We start from the raw sequence: 15,914 nt of genomic DNA, 5'->3' as shown, positions 1-15,914 counted from the left end.
CCCAGTCTCCAGGCAGTCAATGAGGAGGATTGGTGTCTCAGGGGTAGGGTCAGCAAGAAGTTCAGGCGGGCAGCGGCTGAGAGTGTCAGCGCGCCCCAAAGTGGAGCCAGGTCAGTGGATAAGGTGGTAGGAGTAGGCAGCCAGGAAAATAGTCCATCTGGTCATGCGGGGTGATAATGACACTGGGGGTAGGGCGGTCCCCAGCCAGTAGACCCAACAACGGCTTGTGGTCTGTAATCAGTTCGAAGTCCGTCCATAAAGGTACTCGTGGAACCTTTTTACTCCTGCCACAGCAGCCAAAGCCTCACGGTCCATCTGGCTGTAGTTTTGCTCTGCGGCGGATAGGGTCCTGGAGTAAAATGCAATAGGGGCTTCGGTTCTGTTGGTCATATGGTGGCTGAGGACGGCGCCGACGCCAAACGGTGAAGCGTCGCAGGTCAACACCAACAGCAGGGTTGGACTGTACTGGATGAGGAAAGAATCTGCCGACAGGAGTCATTTTACTGCGGCAAATGCGGCAGCCTCGGCTTTTCCCCAGGACCACTTCGCGTTTTTAGCCAGGAGTCGATGTAGGGGCTCAGCAACGGTTGCTTTCTGTTTAAGAAAGAGTTGTAGAAATTAAGGAGCCCGAGAAACGCCTGCAGCTCGGTTTGATTGTGAGGTGTGGGGGCGTCCTGAATTGCTTTAATTTTTTGTGTGGTCGGGCAAATCCCAGAGCTGTTAATCAGGTACCCTAGGAATTCAACCCTTGGCATGTTAATTTGGCATTTCTCTTTTTTGAGACCCTTGTCTCTAATTCTAGCCAAAACTGCTCATACTCATTTTAAAAGTTGCACCTCATTTGCAGCTGATACCAAGATGTCGTTGAAATAGGGGACAACTCCTGGAATCCCCTGCAAAAGCCGTTCCATGACGCTTTGGAACAGTCCAGGGGCGATACTAATGCTGAATTGCAGGCGGTGACATTTGAATGCATCCCCGTGCGTGACAATGGTTTGGGCCTCCGCCATAGCACCATCTACAGGCAATTGTTGGTATGCCTGCGCCATGTCCAATTTAGCAAAAAGATTTCCGGAGCCTAATGAATGGGGGAGGTGCTTTACAATGGGTACAGGGTAGGCGCTTTGTTGTAGCGCTTTATTAATTGTGCATTTGTAGTCTGCACAGATGCAGACAGACCCGTCAGATTTGACAGGTGTCACTATAGGGGTCTCCCAGCGTGCGTGATCGACCGGCTCTAGGATTCCCTGGCCTACGAGCTTGTCAATTTCCCTGTCAATTTTGGGGCAGAGAGCAAAAGACATACTCCTGGGTTTTAGCCTTATTGGAGCTATGTTGGCGCTCAAATTAAATAAAATTGGAGTCCCCACATACTTACCCAGACCGGTGCCGAAAACGTCCTCAAACTCCTTAAAGATGGCTTCAGCGCTGTTGTCTTTCAAGGCCTTGATACCGGTCACCTCTAGGCTCAGGGCTTGGAACCAATCTATCCGTAGGAGGCTCTGCAGGTTGCCGCTGACCACTGTCACTGGGAGTTTCCCGCTGAACTGCTTAAAGTTCACCTGGAATGTGCCTTGGCCCACGATGGGGACCTAGTTCCCCTGGTAATCGCATAGGTGGATGTCAGGGGTGCGAAGGTGATGCTTCTTGAGGCTAGGGATAGCCTGTTTCAGGGTAGACCATGGAATAATGGTCAGTGATGACCCGGTGTTGATCTCCATCTCACATGGAGAGTCCTCGATGAGGACTGTGACCTTCAGCTTTTTTGGCCGCCTGGTGCGGACTTGTCCGATTGATGTGCGGTGGTTGACTCTGTTGTCGCCCTCTGAGCGCCGTGATGGCTTCTTCCAGCCCCTTGGCTGGGCCTCGGTTGGCGGCTTGGTGCGCCTCTAGGCTGCCAGGCAGTGACAGGGAATTTGCATAGCGGAAACGGCAAGCCAATCTGACATGGTCTCCTCCGCAAGTAGCACAAGGTGGGAGACGCTGTTTGAAAGTGCGTGCCGGCTGGGCGTGGCTACTGCGCATGCGGCAGCTGTCATTTTCTTCTCCTTCAGAACTCTCGGGCTCTGCAGCCTCGCGATGAATGCGTGTGCTTTTCTGTGCTTCTTGGGGCATGCTTTGGTGCTGCAGAGTTTCAGTTGATTTGACGGCTGATTTGATGGCTTTGTCCAAGGCAATCTTCAGAGTGAGGTTTGATTTTGCAACCTCCTCTGTAAATTAATGTCCCGAATGCCGCATATTATGCGGTCCAGAATAAGCTTGTCTAAGTCTCTAAATTCGCAATACTCTGCGGCCTTACGGAGCACAGCAACGTATTCGTTAATCGACTCGCCCTCCTTCTGATTCCTGATATTGAATTCATGCCGGCGAATGTGCTTGGATGGCTTAGGTGCGTAATGAGTCCTAAGCGTCTTCTGGAGCACAGACCAAGCAACTGATTGGAGTGGTGTCAGCTCAGAGAGGTCTTTTGCCATCTCAAACACTTCCCGGCCACAGATCCCGAGGAACATGTTCTTCTTGTGGCCTTCAGAAAGGCCCATGAGGTCGCTTGCCTCGAGGAAGCAGTCAAATCGTAGCATGTATGAGTCCCAGTGCTCAGTGACTGGGTCATACGGAGTCGGTGGGGCGTGCATGGCCATTTTGTGTTCTGAGGGCGTTTTGAGTTTGCCGCTCAAAAATGGCTGCTTGAAGCTGCACTAAGCTCCGGGCTGGATGTACTTGCTGGATCGCTACGCTCTTTTCGGTTTGCCTTGTTGCCTTCCAATCCCACCTTCATCCCCAGTATTAGATTGGGTAATGGATAGGCACACACAGGCTTAACGGTAACAACAGCTCTTTATTATAACACAAGTAAGAACAATCTAGTGAAGGTTGAATCTGACAGCAGCCCTTTTATAGGGAGCTGTCAGATCCTTCGACCAATAGGATTAAACCTCTGTTCCCATCGGAACAGAGGACCTTGATGGAAACCACTGTAGTTGGTATAAGTATCTAACAAAGGTCAATAACAAGCCCAGCAGTGTTATGGAATTGTCATAAATTCCCCTCCCAATGTTTTTCTGTGCAATGACAAAAGAAATAATAATTAGCAATAAAATTGTCAGCCCAAAATAATACTGCAAGTAATTACTGTACATAATTAGGTTCCATAGCCTAATGCCTTCCAAAAATATTGGGAGGCATTAGGCTATGGAAGGTTGTAATTTTGTACAGTAATTCCCAGAGTCTCTACCAACTGGATTTTGGCTGGGAGTTTCATGATCAACATATCTGAAGGACATTAGATTATAGAAATTCTAGCAAAGCTCAAGAAAAGTGTATAAATATATCCAAAAGACATAATGGAAGAAAACATAGCAGTGATTTTCGGTTTTATTTAAGACAAATTGGGAAACTATGGCCCTTTTATGACCTGTTAACTTCAATTCTGGGAGTTGAAGGCCACAAGTCATAAAGGGGCCATAGTTCCTCATCTCTAGTTTAAGAGATGTGTACCTTTTCAACCTGAAATGCTGAAATCTTATATAGCCAATAGAAAATATACAGCTCAGTAGCTCAGGGTTGAATTGTGAAGTCCTTGGTGCTGTCTAGGCTTGATTGTTAGGTTGTAGACATTCCATTTTTTATTATTATTATTTATTTATTATTATTTATTTATTATTTATTTATTTATTTATTTATTTATTTATTATTTATTTATTTATTTATTATTTATTTATTTATTTATTCTGTCATGGTTATGTAGTGTATATTGGAAGTGGTCACCCTTTGAGAGCAGTATGCAATGAAATTTCATATTAATGCATGCCGATTAGTGTACATCCCAAGTGTCAATAAAGGTATTGTATTGTATTGTATTCTATCCCTCGACTGGGTAACATAAGTGCAAGTGAGAGTGGGGTTTGCTCTCCAGTTGTTACCTCAATGGGTAATGTAAGGTATGCAAGCAAAACACCAAGCTCAGGGAGAAACCAAGAACTCCTCATACGTACCCATCCTCCCCCACCATCAATGGTAATAAGAACCTCCCTCTCCCCCAAAAAGAGCCAGATCAACACAGGATATGGAGTCCACAAGGGCCTACTCCTGAACAGTCCCACTGAATTCAGGCGGCTTGTCTTCTTGATAAAGAAGGGCTGAGCGCCCCTTTTCCCAGAGGGAATCCCGCGGCTCTTACCAGTGATCCCTCCGCTGCCTCCATCTCCTCCGTGCCCCTTCCTCTTCTGCAGAATGAAGTAAGGGTTGGCCCGCTCCGTGATCCACAAGGCATTGGCCAGCAGCACCTCCTCTGGGTTCACCCACATCCTCCCGGCCAAGACAAAAGGCAGCCGGGGGGGGGGTTCTTTTTCGGCGGAGGCTCTTCAGGAACGCAGCCTCCGTTCTCCCTCAGCGCCCTGCCCAGCCCGGAGGGGCGCCGCCAGCAGCTCGTCGGAAGCACGGACCATCGGGAAGGAGGGAAGCAAGAAAGAGCCACGGCATGCCCGCTGTCCTCGGCCCGAGGTGGGAGCAGTTCTCAGGCACGGCAGTCACGTCGGTGGGGACGCGGGGACGAGCCGAGCGGTGACCTCAGAGCGGGCGACGCGGCGGCTGAGCCCGCCCAACCTCACTCCCGCCTGGCGGTAACGCCATCTCCCAGCCAACTCATGGCCATCGAGCCCCGGGAAGGATGCGCTGGCGGGACGAGGACCGCACCCGCCCCCCCCAAAAGCCACAAGGGGGAATCGGGCGACGGTTCGGAATCAGCTCCTGAGCCAAGAAAACCCGGAGAAAACCCGCCTTGCCTGCAAAGGTCGCTTATTCCCCGCCGTTTATGCCAAGGAGGCGAAGTCAGGTATATGGACGGAAGCTAGAGAGCTGCCCGACTCGGGCCGTCCTTCCTCTGCCACCTCTCCGTGCGCCAGCGCCTTTGGGAACTGGCAAACGCCGGCACGGGTTACGCAAAAACACCCCGGGATTTCGGACGATCACGTCCCATCGCCCCCCGCATCTAAACTGGTCTCTGCGGGTTAAACAACCTCCCCCGGCTTAGGAACTCGGGAGGCGCACGACCAACCTATACGGGGCTGGCCACCCAAAAGCTCGTTCCCCGAAAGGGGGACGCTGTCCAACACCGGCCGACAAAGGACGCCGTCAAGGCGGCTAAGGAGACGACCGGCTACCCTCTTTCAAGGGCGCGCGTGAAACAGGTTTAGCCTCCTCCGGCCGGTTGCGATCGCTTAGATCGCCCATCCCTGTCCGGACGGGATGGCACCGACCAGCGACAGCCTGGAACGCTCCGCTCCGCTGCGGATCTCCATCGCCGGCCGAGCTTATCGTCTCCGGAGGGCTGACGCGCCAGGTTCCGAAGAGGCGTGGTCTCGGCTGGAACAACCTGCGCAGCGCCCGGTGGTTGGCTTGGCGCTTCCTGCAATCCCAGGAGCTGGTCACGCGGTCTCCACATCCCTTGCTTGACTTCCAGGGCCGTAAGCTCCACCCAAGCGGCTGGGAGTCGGCCGGAGAACCTCCTGCGAAGCCCCGGCAGGAGCTTGTGGTTTCATGAAGGGCAATGCGGAAGGAGAGGCACATTCCCCCCCCCCCCATCTTCTGCTGCACAGAAGAGGGCGAGAGACGGCAGTGAGTCGGACGCAATCGCCCCTTTCAGTTTCTTAAATCGGGCTGCGTTGCCGGTCACGAGCCCGGTGAATTCATCCGAAGTCATTTCTGTTCTTCAAAGCAGGTGTGGGCAAGGGATAAAATATATGGACATAGGAAAAGCTGCAACAACAATAAAAACAACCCTATAAGCACACAAAACCTTCATCATCCACAAATACAATTCATCAGCATTATTAGGCTGGACGAGAAAAATTAAGACCACCCCCTAGAAGCAGAGATATGAAACCCAAGTTCTTTGCTGCCATCTGGTGGCGGTCTGAATCGTTGCGGTTCTTGTAGCCCATGATAACAGCTTCTAGGAATCTCTTCGTGGAAACACCTAGCAATTTTTGATCCTGTGCTTTTGCTAATCTTCCTACCGTGTTTCCCTGAAAATAAGATGGACTTATTTTCTTTTTACACACAAAATATGGCTTGGGCCTTATTATTAGGGGAGGGTTTATTGTTTTGGGGTTGCCGGGCGGCTGCTCTCTTCCGAACGGGCTCCCAAAGAGCCGGGCACAGCCTCATGGGCGAATGGCTGTGTTGCGCTGTCGCAGCAGCGCAATACAGCAGCCATGAAGTGACCATGCTCATGAGCAGCCACCTGGCAAACCCCCTTTGCAGCCAGGCACAGCGCCATTCACTGACCTAGGGCTATCGCCAAGCCACATGAGCGCCTGTTCGCTACCGCCCAGCTCCCACGGCTTGGCACCTTCAAAATGCCAGTGAATGGCGCTCTGCACAGCTGGAGAGGGGGGTTACACGAGCAGCTGTTCCGCTCTCATCGCACGCCTCCCAGCCTCACGATACCCTGTGAGTGAGAGCGGAACAGCCGCTCGCACAAACCCCCTCTCCAGCCATGCAGAGCACCATTCACTGGCATTTTGAAGGTGCCGGGCGGGGCGAACAGGCACTCATGCAGCTTGGCAATACCCCTAGGTCAGTGAGTGGCACTGTGCCCAGCTGGAAAAGGGGTTTGCCAGGTGGCTGCTCGTGATCGTGGTCATTTCATGCTGCTGTGTTGCGCTGCTGCAACAGCGCAACACAGCCATTCACCTGTGAGGCTATGCCCGGCTCTTTGGGAGCCCACTCGCAAGAGAGCAGCTGCCCGGCAACCCCCCTCTTCAGCTGGGCACAGAGCTGCTTACCAACCTAGGCACCAAGCAACGCGATCACCTTTGCCTCCCCCCCCCGGTTCCTGTGGCTTGGCACCTTTGGGATACTGATAGGTCGGTGAGCGGTGCTCTGCCTGGCCGTAGTGGGGGTGTTATCCAGAGGGCTTATTTTCGGGGGGGGGGGGCTTATATTTTTGCCCATCCAAAAAATGTGGCAAGGTTTTAGTTTCAGGACACGTTGTATTTTCAGGGAAACACGGTACCTAATAGTTCATATGTTTGAGAAGATTTCACTCTTATACTTTTTTAAAGTACAATAATACTTCTTATAAGATAGAGAGCTAAGATGCTGAGCTTGTCGACCAGAAGGTCAGTAGTTCAGCAGTTTGAATCCCTAGTGCCACATAACAGTGAGCACTTGTTACTTGTCCCAGCTTCTGCCAACCTAGCAGTTTGAAAGCACGTAAAAATGCAAGTAGAAAAATAGGAACCACCTTTGGTGGGAAGGTAGCAGCGTTCTGTGCGCCTTCGGTGTTTAGTCATGCTGACCACATGACCACGGAGATGTCTTCAGACAGCGCTGGCTCTTCGGCTTTGAAACGGAGATGAGCACTGCCCCCTAGAGTCGGGATCGACTAGCACGTATGTGCGACGGGAACTTTTACCTTTACCTTAAGATAGGGAGCTCCCATTATAGCAATCCTGGAAGAGGTTTATTTGGCTACTTTTTTAAATTATGGGAAGTTTTATCTCTAGGTAAATCATTGTAAAAGAGATACCCTTGAGGTTAAGCTATTTAACTTTGGCTCCAGCTTTATGGTTGTTTTGTGAATGCGTTAAGGTTTATATTGGGTGACATGTTAGCCTTCCTTCAAAAACCTTAGGTAAATGTCCATAATTTGTTTTGCAGCTTGTTAATGAGTTAGTACAAAGATGGTTCTTTATATACCTCTGAAATACATTTACATCAAATTTATGTCCATTGCTCCGTAACTATTATTTCAAGCCAAAAAAATTCATTGGAGATATATGAGAATTCATAGATCTGTGAAAATTATATTCTTGTTAAGCAAAATATTGTGAGAGATTAAATTATACAGTAAATTCATTTGTTTGTAGTTTCCTGTAGAAAGTAAATATTGCATATTTATAGTACTAAGATAGTTGTAACAAGAATTTCTGAATATAGATCAAATAAAATTGTGTGCTCTCGCTGCTTAAAATAGTCCAATGAAATGGTGTACATAATTATATATCCAATAGAGTATTATCAGACAGGTAAATAACAAAAACAAATAAGAACTGGAAAATCAAAATTACATAAGATTGTTGGAGGCTTACGCTTGTTTGATTTTGAGGACAGAAAAGAAAACCTAATAATAAACATGGTCTTGCCAGGTAGAAGGTGGAATTTAGAAGCTTAAGAGCTTTATGGAGAATGCCTTCCCTCTCCGTTTATGGTGGCCGCATTTGTTATTATTTTGCTTCTTGATTGGTGCATCTCATCTTAAAAATATTTAATTGTGGATAAAGAGCTTAACCTAAGCAATAACAAAGTAGATATGACTGGTTGTAATACACACTCTAGCTTTGCAAACACCTTTGACCCTTTAGTCTGTGATGGCTTGTTTTTCAGGTGGCTAAAAAGTTACAGAAAGATTCAAGAAATTAAACTAACACCATAGAAATGCACTTGTAAGTCAATGCAGAATATCTGTCACTATAGATTTTCAAGAATGTTACATTACAGACAGTACTAAGCTAACAATCACTCATTCAGTGATCATTCAAAGTTACAATGGCACCGAATTGATATTTATGACTGGTCCTCAAAATTTCAGCAGTCCCAGCATCCCTGAAGTCATGTGCCCATTATCTGGGCACTTGGCAACTGGTTGTCAGTCTTCTCAGTTAAACTGGACAGGAGGCATGAATAAATGAGTTAACTATACATTATTGTAAAGCTACATTAACAGAATTTTGCAAGTCTGAAAGTACAACTTCCTACCACCATTTTTAACTGCTTGACCCATTTGGGTGGGTCCTTTCTAAGTTTCTTTTTCTGATTTTAAGTTTCTGCAGGCTCTTGTTGCTCTTGTCTGATTGTTTCTGAGGAAGCATGTATTCCCCCCTTTCCCCAAAATCATTCCTACATTCCATTTCACTGGCTCACACACCAGTGTCCTGTAGTCACATAAACTGGTAACCACTGAGGGTCTTCACTTCTGTCTTCCCCCAAGCAAAGTTGCTAACAGAGAAGCCGTAAGTTGCTTCCATTCCCACTGCTTTTCTTCCCCATAACTCCGAGTATGAAGTATACTGAAGTGGCATACAATAATGCCATACACAGCAGCACTGGCCTGACCCCTTTCCAGGTCACTAGCGGCATGTAACTCATCCCCATGCCTGAGCTCCCCAGGGACCCCCCTTCATCGGTGTCCTTAAGTGAATGGATGGAGTTTTTGAAGGAGGAATGGGAAAACACCAAATGGGCTCTGCGGGAAATGGCAAAAACCTACAAAGCCCAAGCCAACAAGCGCCACAGACCCCAAGAGCCATTTTGTGTTGGGAGCAAGGTCTACATCTCGATGAAATACCTCAGACTAAAACTCCCAGGCATAAAGCTAAGACCAAAGTTTATAGGCCCTTTCCCAATAGAGAATGTGATTAATTCTGTTACAGTACAATTTAGGCTCTCTTGCCTGCTAGGGAAAGTGCATCCAGTCTTTCACAGCAGCATGTTAAAGCCGGTAGTAGGCTCCCTGAGCAGATCAGTAGATCCGGCAGCCCCAAAACCAGTAGTGGTGCAGTGAGAGACTCATTACGAGGCAAAGAAAATTTTAGACTCAAGATTGCATAGGGGCAGCCTGCAGTACCTTGTGCAATGGAAGGGATACACCCTCTTTGAAGCCAAGAGCTGGGTCAAGAGCTGGGATGTGAAGGCAGATAGGTTGGTTAAACAGTTTCACGATGAGTTCCCTAAAAAAATAGGGGGTCTCCGTGGGAGGAAGGGAGGAGTTTAAGATGAGCCTTGAGTAATTTCCCACTGTTTTGTCCTGCAGGAAATCCTCTTCAATTGAGGAGGGGAAGCCTGTCAACCCTAAAGCTGGCCTGGCTGAAGCCATCTTGAAGCATCAGTGCTGCCACACTGCAGCAGAGGGATAGAGAGGGGGTATTAGAGATAGCTGGGATTATGTGGTCAAAATTAAATACTTGGGAACCAAGGACGTTCTCACACCTGGCCGGAGGAAGGAGAAGTAACCAGACCAGCGAATGCTGCCTTGATTGGGCTGGGATTGAGGGGGAAACTTTCACTTTTAATTAGGTGAAAACTGAGGGACACCTTAGAGTCAGTTTTCACCAGATATGTGCCAATATGATATTTCAAATAAAGCTATTCTTTGAGGAATCTACCTGCCTCGGAGTTTTGCTTGCTATGGATCTATTGCTTGGAACCCTGACATTGAGATCTTGGGGATATCATGTGGGATCATGGTTACATGGTGGTACAACAGCCATCTGAACACCCTCCCAGTTACCGCCAGCCTGGCTGCCTTATGTGGCACCTTGGCAACCACTGGCACACCCTTCTGCCTCTAGCAGCAGCCACACCTGGTTGCGTTCACATTGGTTGCAACAATTGCTTGCATGCCCTCTAGAGCACTCACCCTATGCCAGCCATGCTTGTACTGTAGCAACTATTTACCCATCCTCTGGCCTGGTTGTAAGATTCCCAGGACTCACAACTTGCAATTCTCCAATGACTTTGCTTATGGCAAGAAGTCACAAAGAGGTCATTGATGACTCACATCCTCACTTAACAACAGCAACTAGGAAATGCCGGGATTGCCATTGCTAAATGAAACCGTTGTGATGTTGCAGTTATCACTGCATTGCTTAATGATGAAAATGGCGGTTCAAATTACTGTAGTTAACCAAAGAATACCTGCAATAGTAAGTGGGTTGTCTACAGAAGGTATGCAGCCCCAGATGGACTTCCAGTTTGGCGTCACGGCAAGATGGTTGGGAAAGTGGGGCTGCGCAAATTCCGGGTCAATCCTTCCTCGTTGGGAGGCCTTAAGGAGCTAAAGTCACCCTGGAGGAGTGACGGAGGGATCCCTTGTGATCGCTGGGGAGTGGCGGCTCTTCCACTTGATCCAATGCACACTCCCAATCAACGAAGAAGAGAAGTGGCCATTATGGCTGGGCCGAAGCTGGGGAAACCGAAGAAAGAGATGAGCTGGAGCGGTTTGTGAACATTGGATTGGAACTGGGTGAGGCAATTTTCAACTCCTATATTAGAGACCTATCCCCAAATAAAAGAATTTTTGAAAGAAAGATTCTCTAAAGTGTGAGAAAGCGTCAAGCTAACATATTAAGATAGATTACAGATCCGGAAGAGGAATAACATTTTATTGAGAGACAATGCAGTTTTAAAATATAGAAAGACCAGACTGGAATTTGCAGTATTGTGAAAAGTGATTTTAATTTGCTGATAATATTGTTTGACTACTGGAAGAAATTGTACAAAGAAAAATGGACTTTGTGATCATTTGGCAATCAGCTGTTATACCTTCCGCTTTGTTATAAAGCTGGAACTTTGGGATGCAGCACCATCTACTGGTGAAAAAAAGATACCATACTACACTGCTGTATGGTTGGAAAAGATCTTGACAGAATTGATAAGAAGAAGGGAAACAGAGTGAAAGGCAAACAACATCAGGAAGGGGGGGGGTTGTCTTTTGTTTTATATCTATTTGCTTTTCTGGCTCTCTGGGAGTAACTGGTGAGCCTTCTGAAGATCTTCAAAGAAGTGTGGATTATAAGCAATAGGAATTGCTCTTGAAACTGAACATCTGACTATATGGCTTAATGAGACAGAGGGGAATCTGGTGGGCCATTATGGACTATAAATTCTATTTGATAGAACATCTTATGAGGTGAAAGAAGAAAAGTTAAACAAGACGTACAAAGTTAGATAATTTAGAGCAGTGATGGCATGCAAGGCGCTGCTCTGGCAGTTGGCCAGCGCGCATGTGCGCGTTGGCCAGCTGAGTTCACCCTTTTTAAAAGCCATTTTTCACCCTTCCCAGGCTCCAGAGCCTTTATAGGAGCCTGGGGAGGGTGAAAAGAGCCTCCCCCCCGAAGGCCCTCCGGAGGCTTCATGAGCTTCCCTGAAGCCTCCGGAGCGCAAAAAACCGGCCCTACAGGCAAACCGGAAGTTCGGGAACAGACTTCCGTTTTGCTTGGATGGTCGTTTTGACTGCTCCGGAGGCTTCAGGGAAACGTCCTGAAGGTCCCTCAAGCCTTTGGAGTGCTCAAAACGACCCTCCAAGCAAACCGGAAGTCACTTCCGGTTTGCTCGGAGGTTCGTTTTGACTGCTCCGTAGGCTTTAGGGAAGCGTCCTGAAGGTCCCTCAAGCCTCCGGAGGGCTTCCGGGGGGGCAGGGAGGCTCTTTTCGCCCTCTCCAGGCTCCTATAAAGCCTCTGGAGCCTGGGGAGGGCAAAAAAAGCATGCAAAAATGGGGGGACGCTCCTGTAGTGCGCACATGCGCACTGGGGGGGTTGTGCATTGCATTATGGGTGTGGCATGCCTGCACACTACCCCCCTGCGCTCCCCCCACTTATGGCACGCGAGCCAAAAAAGGTTTGCCATCGCTGATTTAGAGGGAGCAAATTGGCAGATCTTGAGGATTATAACATTGTGGATTCTGAGGAACAGTTCCGAACTGAGCAAATTAGTTTAATATTGGCTTTTTAGGGTGATGGACAATTGGCACATTGGGACTTTGGTGGACTATTGAGTAACTTTTAGCCCATTAAATTAAAATAAAATGTTACAACAGGGAAAAAACAAATGCATCTTAAAAAATACTATTGATGCTTCAAAGTATTCAGAAAGCTATTACAAGGAACCCTAGGGAGATGAAGAAATTGATGCATGATACAGATGTGAAACTAGAGACTCTCAGCAAATGACAATGAAAAATGAACAAGAAATCCAGGAAATAGAGGAGAAAGTAGAAAGAGCAGAGGAAAGAATAGAGGAGACAAATCGACAAATGACACAAGCGGGAAAAGGTGAGGAAGAAATAGTAAAAATTCTTGAAATGGAGCAGGCAGATTACAATTTAAGGGGGTAAAATATAGATGAGGACAAAGAAAGAGCTCCCAGAAGTGATAAAAGAGTCATTGATTGGTGTGCTAGAGATTCGACAGTGAGAGGTAGATGTAGAGGCAGATGAAATATTGAGATTAAATATAAGTGATGCAAGGGGAAACAAGATTCCAGGGGAGGAGCATGGGAGATTTGTCAAAAAGTCAGTAAGAGTTGAAATACTAAAAAGGGCAAAATATGACTGATAGATACAGAATACTTCTTAATGAGCCACGGTGGTGCAGTGGTTAGAGTGTAGTACTGCGGGCTACTTCTGCTGACTGCCAGCTGCCTGCAATTTGGCAATTCAAATCTCACCAGGCTCACAGTTGACTCAGCCTTCCATCCTTCCGAGGTGGGTAAAATGAGGACCCACGTTGTTGGGAGCAATACGTTGACTCTGTAAACTCTGTAAACTGCTTAGAGAGTGCTGTAAAACACTATGAAGCAGTATACAAGACTAAGTGCTATTGCTATTGATAATATAGACCTTGCTTTACTAAGAGTTAGAAAATAGAGGTAGAAGTTAAAAATGGGAAAAATATTACTATGTATACTGCTATATAATATATTACAATTACTATGTAGACGTAAATGTTAGAAATTGAGAGAGCATTACCGTCAGTGGTGGGTTTCCAAAATTTTTGGAACCTCTTCTGTAGGTGTGGCCTGGTTAGTGGGAGTTAGCCTTACATGGCTTGGGACCAGGTTATTTCAAGGGGTGTCTTTTCCCAGTTACATTTTCCCAGCTCACTAAAGAAGGGAGGCAAGGTATGTTACAGGTCTCCTCTCTTACGGAGGACCGTCTAGATGTCTCTCGTGGGACCAAAAAAGGCCTTCTCCATAGTGGCTCTCTTGCTGTGGAACAACATGCAATATTGGAATTCAACATTATCCAAACACAAGTAGTAGAACAAAGTCAAACTAGAGTCTTGGACTTTAAGAAAGCTAATTTCAATAAACTTAGAGAGAGCTTGGGAAAAATTCCATGGATGAGAATCCTCAAGGGGAAAACAACTCAAGAAGCTTGGGAAATTTTGAAAAATGAGATTACAAAAGCCCAGTCTAGCACAATACCAATGAAGAAGAAAAATAACAGCTCCCAAAAGAAACCAGCATGGCTGCATAAAGAACTATCTGACAAACTGAAAGACAAAAAAGGTAAGTATAAAAAGTGGAAGGAGGGGGACATAACTAAGGCAGAATATCAGCAAATAGCCCGAGCCTGTAAAGATGAAGTGAGGAAAGCTAAGGCTCACAATGAAGAAAGGCTTGCCACAAAAGTAAAAATTAACAAAAAAAGCTTCTTTCAACATGTTAAAAACAAGAAAAAAGTTAAGGAAACAATTGGTCCATTGCTAGGAGAAAGTGGCAAGAAGGTGACAAGCAACAGGGAGAAAGTAGAACTATTTAACTCATGTTTTGCATCTGTCTTTACACAAAGGGATAAAACAGTCCAACCTATCAAAAGCAGCACCACAAAAATCAGATTAGGAACACAAATTGAAATAGGGAAGAAAATGGTAAGTGAGCACCTGTCTACCCTAGACGAGTTCAAATCACCAGGTCCGGATGGATTACACCCCAGGGTTCTGAAGGAACTAGCAGACGAGATCTCAGAACCACTGAATTATATCTTTCAGAGATCCTGGAACACCGGGGAACTACCAGAGGACTGGAAAAGAGCTGATGTGGTTCCTATCTTCAAAAAATGGAAAAAATTAGATCCAGGAAACTACAGACCTATCAGCCTCACCTCAATACCAGGAAAGATTCTGGAAAAAATAATCAAGCAACGAATTTGTGAACACCTAGAAGCAAACAAAGTAATAACCAAAAGCCAACATGGATTTGTCAAAAACAGATCATGCCAGACTAATCTTATTGCATTCTTTGATAATGTAACAAAATTAGTGGACCAGAGGAATGCCATTGATATAGTTTACTTGGACTTCAGTAAGGCTTTTGATAAGGTAGACCATAACCTACTATTAGATAAAGTAGAAGAATGTGGGTTAGACAGCATCACCACCAGATGGATTCGTAACTGGCTGACCAACCGCACTCAACGTGTAGTCCTCAATGGAACTGCATCTACATGGAGGGAAGTATGCAGTGGAGTACCCCAAGGCTCCGTTTTAGGCCCAGTACTCTTCAACATCTTCATCAATGATTTGGATGAGGGAATAAATGGGGAACTCATCAAATTTGCAGATGACACCAAGCTGGCAGGAATAGCCAACACTCCAGAAGATAGGCTTAAGATACAGAAGGATCTTGACAAACTTGAACATTGGGCCCTATCTAATAAAATGAAATTCAATGGTGAAAAGAGTAAGGTTCTACATTTAGGCAACAAAAATGGAATGCACAGGTACAGTATAGGTGGTACCTTGCTCAGTAGTAGTAACTGTGAAAGGGATCTTGGAGTCCTAGTGGACAACCATTTAAATATGAGCCAGCAGTGTGCAGCAGCTGCCAAAAAAGCCAACACAGTCCTAGGCTGCATCAACAGAGGGATAGAATCAAGATCACGTGAAGTGTTAATACCACTTTATAATGCCTTGGTAAGGCCACGCTTGGAATACTGCATTCAGTTCTGGTCGCCACGATGTAAAAAAGATGTGGAGACTCTAAAAAGAGTGCAGAGAAGAGCAACAAAGATGATTAGGGGACTGGAGACTAAAACATATGAAGAACGGTTGCAGGAACTGGGTATGTTTAGCTTAAGAAAAAGAAGGACTAGGGGAGACATGATAGCAGTGTTCCAATATCTCAGGGGTTGCCACAAAGAAGAGGGAGTCAAACTATTCTCCAAGGCACCTGAGGGTAGAACAAGAAGCAATGGGTGGAAACTAATCAAGGAGAGAAGCAACTTAGAACTGAGGAGAAATTTCCTGACAGTTAGAACAATTAATCAGTGGAATAGCTTGCCTCCAGAAGTTGTGAATGCCCCAACACTGGAAGTCTTTAAGCAGATGTTGGATAGCCATTTGTCTGAAACG

General features: G+C 46.6%; 1 protein-coding gene across 2 annotated transcripts in view; it reads right to left on the bottom strand.

Annotated features, from left to right (window-relative positions):
• Positions 1-5,462, bottom strand: part of TBC1D9 (TBC1 domain family member 9) — a 55,192-nt gene extending 49,730 nt beyond the window's left edge. For both annotated transcript variants that reach the window (XM_081959343.1, XM_081959344.1), the window contains exon 1: positions 4,178-5,462. In XM_081959343.1, the coding sequence (XP_081815469.1) occupies positions 4,178-4,304 (127 nt within the window). In that variant the 5' untranslated portion in view covers positions 4,305-5,462. The remainder of the gene's footprint in view (positions 1-4,177) is intronic.
• Positions 5,463-15,914: the final 10,452 nt, after the last annotated feature.

This window comes from Natrix helvetica (assembly GCF_964273705.1).
Source record: "Natrix helvetica genome assembly, chromosome: 7".
Taxonomy (NCBI): domain Eukaryota; kingdom Metazoa; phylum Chordata; class Lepidosauria; order Squamata; family Natricidae; genus Natrix; species Natrix helvetica.
This window is presented reverse-complemented; position numbering and strand designations above follow the sequence as displayed.